This window comes from Solanum lycopersicum, chromosome 8, assembly GCF_036512215.1.
Source record: "Solanum lycopersicum chromosome 8, SLM_r2.1".
NCBI classification, from domain to species: Eukaryota; Viridiplantae; Streptophyta; class Magnoliopsida; order Solanales; family Solanaceae; genus Solanum; species Solanum lycopersicum.
The window spans coordinates 63,497,167-63,505,494 of NC_090807.1; the positions used below are offsets into that span (position 1 = coordinate 63,497,167).

At 36.5% G+C, this 8,328-nt stretch overlaps 1 protein-coding gene across 1 annotated transcript; it reads left to right on the forward strand.

Moving 5' to 3' along the window:
* LOC101256112 (uncharacterized) lies at nucleotides 1-7,930 on the forward strand. Its single transcript, XM_004245803.5, has 5 exons — nucleotides 1-405; nucleotides 5,355-5,416; nucleotides 6,396-6,486; nucleotides 6,905-7,007; nucleotides 7,079-7,930. Exons 1-5 carry the CDS (start codon nucleotides 218-220, stop codon nucleotides 7,754-7,756), a joined length of 1,122 nt encoding a protein of 373 aa, XP_004245851.1. The 5' UTR covers nucleotides 1-217; the 3' UTR covers nucleotides 7,757-7,930.
* The last annotated feature ends 398 nt before the right edge of the window (nucleotides 7,931-8,328 follow it).

Here is an 8,328-nt window from a genome sequence, read left to right on the forward strand (position 1 = left end):
TCCTATAATTCCTTAATATAAAACCAAAATTTTATGTCTTATAAGCCTTTTACCCAATCGAAGACAAATTCTGTACAACATTTCAGCAGCAAAAGGGAGCAATTGAACCCACGCGCCGCCGCAGTTAACCGTTACGATAACTCTCCCTCGGTTGCTCCACCAGCTCTATGAATGAGAGAGTAAAGGTGAAGTCTTTGAATGCCTAAATTGTTCATCAATGGCTGCGTCGTCGCCTGCCCTAAGTAACAGCGCCGATAACGCTCCGTCACCGGCACCTGCCCCCGCCGTTCCCACCGCAACCGCTGCTGCTGCTTTTTCCAGCCTTCCGACGACAAACGCATCAAAAAATCTCCGAGGGCTTAATAAACCCAAGTGCATAAAGTGCGGCAATGTTGCTCGCTCAAGGTGATGTCTTTGTTCTTTGTCGTTTCTGTATAGCTTTTTTTTTTTTTTCAGTTTATTCCATTGAAATTGTGCTTCAGAAATCGTAATTCCCAGTTTATTCCCTTCATAAGTGTATGTCCATGATTATTGCACATATCCACTGTGGATGAACTCAGAGATTTAAGTGTTCCCTTGAATTATGCGTTGTATTAATGTTAGTGTAGCCAGATACCTAATGATAGTTGAAAAATCTGTTTGATAGAGAGGACTAGTTTCATAAGTCAAATGAACTTGAGGTTTTGAAAGTTGAACAAATTGTATGGGGAGTACTATTTTAAGTGGAATGCAGTCAAACAGTTCAGAATTTTTCAAAATGGAAAGAATATAATTTAGATTATAAGCAAATGCAGTCTCTATGTATAGTAGACAGATTAACAACAAATGCAGTTTGTTAAGAGCCAGGGAATCATTTGGTCATTCCTTCTCGATGTGATTACTGCTTTCAGATTTCATGTTTTAACCACTGGATTTTGTCCAGAAGAAGGCTTAAATTGAGTGGCTTTCAGTATTTGGTTTAATTGCAGCTTGTCAGTCTCTCAAGAGAAAGGAAGAATCTTTGTACACGATTGAAGAAACAATGAATTTGGTATGCATCACTGTAGAGATAAAATGAATTATTCGTAGGCTCTTGTTTGTGGCAGAGTGTTGGCCAGTCAAGAATGCCACGTTCAGAAGATGAAGGTAGCGGAGATCAGGATATTCAAATAAATGTGTGTGCATATTGGGAGAGATATGATTGTGAATGAAGCTATATGGGACAAGGTGGGAGTGTAGCGGACAAGATGAGGGAAGTAAGGGTGAGATGGTTCGTACATGTGAACAGAAGGTGCCAGTGAGAAGGTGTGAGACGTTTACTATAGCAGGAGTCAAGAGTGGCAGTAGAAGCAAACCGAAGAAGAATTGGGGGGTGGGGGAGTGATTAGACATGACATGCCACGACTTTAGCTGAGTGAGGACATGATCTTACATTCGAAGGTATGAAAGTGGAGGATTAGGGTAGAAGGTCAATACGTAGTCAAGTGTTATCGTACCTTTAGTAGTATGATTTAGGTATCAAGCACTTCCCTTTAATCCAATGTGTATTAGTATCTGTTGCTGCAATTGTTTTGTACATTTTATTTTGTTTTCTCTTGTTCTTTCTTACTTTCAAGCATCAGTTACATTTCTTTTGTGCCGAGGGTTTACTCGAATCTCTACCCCACAAAGGTAGAGACCCTTCCTAGACCCCACTTGTGGGATTACACTAGGTATGTTCTTGTTGTAGTTGTTGCTTGTTTGGGTTGGGAAGGTCTCTGAATAATTTAAATTTATTTATTTTTGTGCATGCATTTGTAAGGTACGTTAATTGTTTGTGGAAACAATTACTTAGTGCTTTATATTTGAAATATAAGCTGATTTTTAGGTTGCTTCAAACACTAAATCATTTGGTTTGGTTACTTAGAGAACAGCAAAGCAATCTAAGCAATTCCAGGTTACAAAGCTTATCAAATGCTATTTGATTCTTTATCAAAATGCCATTTCATCGCCGTCGATTATACAAAAAAACTAGAGCTTTTACACACAGATATGTTGATGGTGACCCAACACTGCTAGTAAGAGGAGTTTCTTATTACTTAGCTGGATGAGCTGACAGTATTCTGATTTACCAATTTCCAGAGAAGAGGCCTGGAAATACGAGTTAGATGACTCTGTTGTTACATTGGCCATCTATTGTTAGCTTCAGTAGTGTGTGCAAATTTAGAATTTAGAGGGTTCTCGTGGCGAATGATTGTTTTAGGTTTGATGGAGTTACATGGGCCTATCTATGGTTTTGCTTGGGAAAAAGAAGTTTCGAATTGGGGGAGCAACACCTGTAAAATACTTGTTAGAAATCAAATTTGGTGTGACTGATTAAATTTGCTTTATCAGATCCTTGCGGACAGAATATTATGCCACAGACATTTCACTTCGGATGTTAGTCGGTTAATCACTATTTGAGCGTGTCAGAGATCAATTTGGATTTTGCTTCCTCATATTTACAACATTGTGCATTAGTTATTTCTTTGGTGTGCAACAGTATATCACCTTTCTTAGAGCCTTTTTGGACTGGCTTATTTTAGGTGCTTTAAGCTAAAGTAACTTTCAAGCACTTTTGAAGTGTTTGGATAAAATTAAGAAGTGCTTATAAACACTTGTTTCTAAGCCGAAATAACAAAAATAAGTCAAAAGCCATAAGTTAGCAATCCTAACTTATGGATTTTTACTTATAAGCCAAAAGCACTAAGCCAATCGAAACATGCTCTTAGTCATCATATTTACTTATAAAACAAAAGGACAGTTTTCTGTTAACTTTTTTCTTTTCCGATATTGTTATGGTATACTTGGAGAGTTTTGTGAAAGCAAGGTACTTTTGGGTAGGGAAACAATTTCAGATAATGTCAGTATTCTAGAAATAATACAGAAAAGGAAAAGTTTTACGGGAATACACCGTCATAGATATATATTTTTATTAACAGAAACCAGAAGTGAAATATTACTTGCATTATCGATTACTTAAATCCAAAGAAAGATTATAGTCATGTAACTTCTTTAATGGGTGAATTAACAAAATGATATGTTTTCTCAACCTAATTCAATTCTTAAAAAAATTAATTTCAGTGGCATGAGAATTAGTATCTTTACATTTTGCAACTTTGCTTGTTTCATTTCTCTGATCATGCTGTGGACTCACCTTTTCATACTTCAGTGTGGAAGTTACAATAGGTGTCAAAATTAAACTACCATTTTTTACTTGAATAAAATATAAAAAAGAAGTTCAACTACAATATTTTCTTTATTTTGAGTTTCCTCATCCGTTTTTTCAGTGACACTTCTTTTTATCAAGAAAACTGGTGTATTCTCTTTAACTCTCTTAGTATGTACAAAGTGAAACAAAGATATTTCTTTGAGGTTGTAGTGGAATGATAATTCTTTTTCCCTTAACTTTTTAATGGTTAGATGTTCTAAGAGAGGTCATGACAATTCTTTTCGTCAAGAGCTTGTGTGGTCACTTTAGCAATCTAGTATAGTTGCACTGTAAACTAAGACACCAAGGAAGTGCTACTCCTGCTTGATCATCCTTTCAATTTTACATTTATAAGGCTAAGACCTTTTGATGAAGCTGCAGCCTTAGGGGTACTATTTTATATAGCAATTACTCCGTAATCGAGAAAGCGGGCTATTTTTTCACTATCACTAAATGATTTTGCTTTTTCGTGGAAAATAAATGCAGATGATTAAATTTAAATTTCTCTCTCCCTGAAAAGCAGAGAAAAGTTAAATTTCACGTCAATTTTGAAGCCGTTACAAGTCATAACTGAGACTTGTCGTCAGTCGACACCTTTAATTGTTGTCATTATGACAGAAATCTAATGCTCGATGGTCAAAGTCTGAAACAAGAGAAGTTAATAGTAATTGACTAACTAATCAAAAGAGGAATAATTCATTAACTATAATGAAAATCGCCTTATAACTTGTGTCTGTTTTCCCCCTCTTTCCTCTATTCCTCCGCCTCTCTCTCTGTGTAAAAGAAATTTTAAAGAAACTGGGTAAGGTAGAAATGGAGGAAGATACTAATGGTGATGTAGACAGGTGATTCTATTTTTAAGCTTCAGATAGCAGTACTCCATCACCTTTTTACTATTTTTCGTGTCATTTTGTCAAATATTTGATCATCTGCTCTCTTAGCGTTATTTGGTAATTACATTGGTGTATTCTTTGATACTATTCGATAAGTAATTTGATGTGAATTATTATCCTCTATTGCAAGTGTAGAAAATAAAATTATGATTATTTTGGAGAGTGGTGAGCTTGGCCCCTTGGTGCTAAGTGAGTGGTATTCAATCTCAGGATCTCGGGGTTAGGGTTGGAAGTTGATCATTGAGTAAATCTCTAGGTTTAAAATATGTTTCTTTTAGCAGGCAATGGTAATCTCTGAGCAGAACAATGGTATTGTTAAAGAAGCTAAAAAGATTCCTTGCAAAACCGAGTCTAATCTGGTAGGACTAAGCCTTAATCCCAATTAGTTGGTGTTGGATCCTTACTGCTATCTTATTCTTTTTTTTTTTTTTTGCTTATGGATTTTAAAAGATTGTCGATCATTTGACAACTAGCGTCCATATGATTCTAAGTTTGCCTCATCTATTTTAACACCTCTAATGTCATAGTGACTGCACCGATGAACCTGTGCATATGAGGGTTAACAGATGACATAACCATTATCTCAGCTGACATTCTCTCTTCTTATAGTCCATGTGTACTACTGATCTGTTCGGTGGGATCTAATCATTTCTAGTCTTATATGATCACATAGTTATTTCTAACATTCTTATTTCTGCTTCACTTATCTATTGTATATCTAATCTTGTCGTATGACAGGTAAGTTTAAAACCACCGCAGAACTTTGAACATGTCCTTTGTGTATATATATTTGAACCATGATCCTTCTTCTCCATTTGTTATCTCTCTATTTCTTAACATAACATTGATTAGCTTGATAATAAGTTCGACTTTAAACCTTTTTTAAGGCATTACAAGGTGTCGTTTCTAACACAAATATTTCTAACCTTCATATTTTTCATGATATCCTTTGCTTTTTAAGACTTCAGTTGTACATGAAAGTTTCTGTCTTGCATGATCTACCAACATATGTTAAGTTACTATCATGATTTAAGTTGATCAATTAATCAAAGTAGCATCACTATACCTCATTGATCTCATTCTCTCATGTCAAAACCTTTTTGGGATTGCTTTTAATTTGCTTATTTAAAGTTTTTATCCTATTTTCTCTCATTCTTGCTGGTTTATTCATTGCCCGTCCTCACCCCCCCCCCCCTTCTTTCTCCTCTCTTCATATGTTGTCTTTCTAATATGGGTGACAATTGAATTTTCAGGTGTCCATTCCAGTCATGCAAAAGCTGCTGTGCGAAAGCGCAAAATCCCTGTCATATCCATGGTATGATCAGCTTAATAATTTCACAGCTACTCTTAGTATTCCTCAATTCTAGTTAATAAGTTGCACCTATGCCTTTTTGTTATGTAGTGTGAAGAATTTGCTCTTTTTAGTATTATCTTTTATTTATCGTATTTTTTTATCTTATATTTACCTTATTCTAGTTTCAGTGGCTTTGATATATTCTTTTTTGTCTCAATAATGCTATTATAAAGTTTTAACATCTAAAGATGGGCACAGTGCTTCATTTATTTATTCCTGGTTTTAAATTTTGAAAGAGTACCATCAAACTTGGGCTAGAGGCCTGGAACCTAAAGCCTTTTCTTTTCAGATTACTTGTGAGTTATTGCTGCACTGAGAATCTTTGGAATTGATTACCAGGAGGTCCCAGATGCTTACCGGCTTACTTATTTGTTCATTGGATGTTGGTTGTGAGTAGTAGAGAAACATGCCACCACATGTAGACGTGATTAAAATTTTGCCCTCCAACTAGAGTCTGGCATCTGTAAGGGTAGTGTGGAGTACCTGATACCCGACCATAGTCGTTGGGGAATCATGGCTTCATGGTTTGAGTATCTGTAAATGTTTTCTGCATTGCTGTTATTGTTGCAAGCCCAAAAGAAAAGGAATACTTTTAGCTTCACACTATTAACCATGGCATTAACATTTGGTGTAATTTTTGTTTTGACATCATTAGGATGTTATGTGGTAATGAACTGCATTTGGGGCTTTTGACATGTAACCGGTTAGTCAACTTTTCATTGACTGCCTAGTTCTTTAAAATGTTGAAAGGATCACATATTTAAAAGTCATCAGATCAAAGAGACTGATAGCAGGGACTTTAGCACACCTTCGGTTAAGGCAATTTCTTGTTTCTTAGAAGCTTTTACTAAAGGGCTGCCTGATAGAGAAAATTTCTTATGTGATTCTATCACTCCTTCTTCTGCTCAATAATATGTATTCTCTGTTTGGCGTTGTGCAGTTCTGAAAGGTGGTTCAACTCTTCCAGATAAGATACCAGCTTCTGGGTCTCCTGTGGTTGACCAGCAGTCTACTGAAGCATCTCACGCTGGGTAAGTTATGCTCAAATATGCATTTTTACGTTTATATATGACTGCTTTAGTGATGAACAGTTTGACTGTTACTGTACCAACCATCTATGATGTAAAGAGTAAGTTACAACCATCAGCTGTCTCAGTTAACAATCCTTCATTAGAAATGCGCTTCGAGGATACTTCATTTTGTGTGATCTCTTCTGTCTTTGCATTGCAAGTTCTTGGCACTCAAATTATTCTTATGATATTTGATTATTATGTTACCTTCTTTGGAATAATCTGTTGAATTACTAGAGTTTGTCACATGCATTTCCATATCTACTGCATGCTCCCACACCCAAATCTTCTGTTAGTTTAGGCAGAATAGATTGCTGATTACTGAGCTTCTTGCTCTTTTGGTAGAATATTGTATTGACTTCTATTTTCTTTACTCAAGGAGTTCACACAGAGCTGTTTCACTTCGTCAACTTTCCACCAATTTTGCACAGTTCAATAATTTGCAGACCCCACTAAGGTCGAGGAGGCCACTGAGCAGAAAGGTATGTGGAGTTCTTGTGTTTTCTCCATGAGTTTACATTTTAAAAAAATTGACCTTAATGATAAACTACAGGATGCACAAGTCATAAACGAATGGAGGTTTATGCAGTTGAAAGAATACAGGGAGAGCAACATTGCAGCTGAAAATGAAGCTTTTGATCGGTACATGCAGAATATTGGTCTATTAGAAGAGGTGTTTGGAGTGAATTCTGCAGAGGATGAGAATAATGAGGATGGTTCGACAGAAGATGAGAATGAAGCAATGATGAACCGGGTGAAGCTACAGCTTAGGTCAGATCCAGTTAGAATAGAGAATACCAGAAAGAGGATGCAATATGTCATAGATCAGGGATTGAGGAAGGGGAGGAAGTTGGAGGCAGGTGACAATGCTACTGACCTTAATGATCTAGATGCACTTGGCAAAAAGAAAAAGGCCAAGACCGCTGAAGCTGAGCATGTTGCGGCATTCGCTGATCTGATGGATAAGTTGAACAAAGCTCGAAATGAGGAAGACCTGAAAGTTTGCTGGGAGATGAAGTCCCAGCTGTTTAACCAACCTAAAAAAGAAAAGCAAACAGAGCCAGAAGATGCAGAGGTATCCAATGAGCAGAGTTTGAAAACTAGTGACCCGCCAATAATGCCATGGGGTCATTCTCAACCTAAATGGTTTAGCACAGTTACTATTGATGATGAAGAACTTCGTCGTATTAATGAAGAGTTTGATTCACTTGAGGATATAGAAGAACTGTAACTTTATACAATCTTTAGGTTGGGTTCTAAATTATGTAGTCATTAGTTAGGTGCGCGATTTCGCGGTCTGAATTTTAACTTTCATGTTGTGATATAGTGACCAGTGAATGGTTGAGAAGTGGTAGTGCCTGGTGCACCGTTTAATGGTAGTCCATTTTATGGAATTTGTGAGAAATCAGTCTTCACCACCTATTTTAGGTGGCTGTTTTATTTCATGCTAACTGGACTTATGAAAGTCCAATTCATATATATTTTGATCCTTTGGGGTTACTCCCAAAATCTAGCAGGCCTTTTAACAATTATGTGCTCCAATATGGATACACAGTTGTTCTGAACAAATGTTTTGAGGGCACAGTGTCTTTTCTGTGTTTTAAGACAAATCAAGATTAAAGGGAAACCTCTTCATAGTTCATACAAATCAAAGTCTTTTATATTTGTTCCTAATATCTAGCCATGAACTTCACGAACAATCTCACAAAGTGGGTTCTAAAGAGGGTAAAGTGTATGTGGACCTTACTATTACGTCGTGGAGATAGAAAGGTTATTTCTGAAAAATCCTCGACTCAAGTGCAT

Bases quoted from the DNA above. Each gene is read 5' to 3' on its own strand.
- LOC101256112 (XM_004245803.5), top strand. From the start codon at position 218: ATGGCTGCGTCGTCGCCTGCCCTAAGTAACAGCGCCGATAACGCTCCG. The intron at 5,417-6,395 runs GTATGATCAGCT...GGCGTTGTGCAG, and splicing joins AAATCCCTGTCATATCCATG to TTCTGAAAGGTGGTTCAACT. The intron at 6,487-6,904 runs GTAAGTTATGCT...TCTTTACTCAAG, and splicing joins ACTGAAGCATCTCACGCTGG to GAGTTCACACAGAGCTGTTT.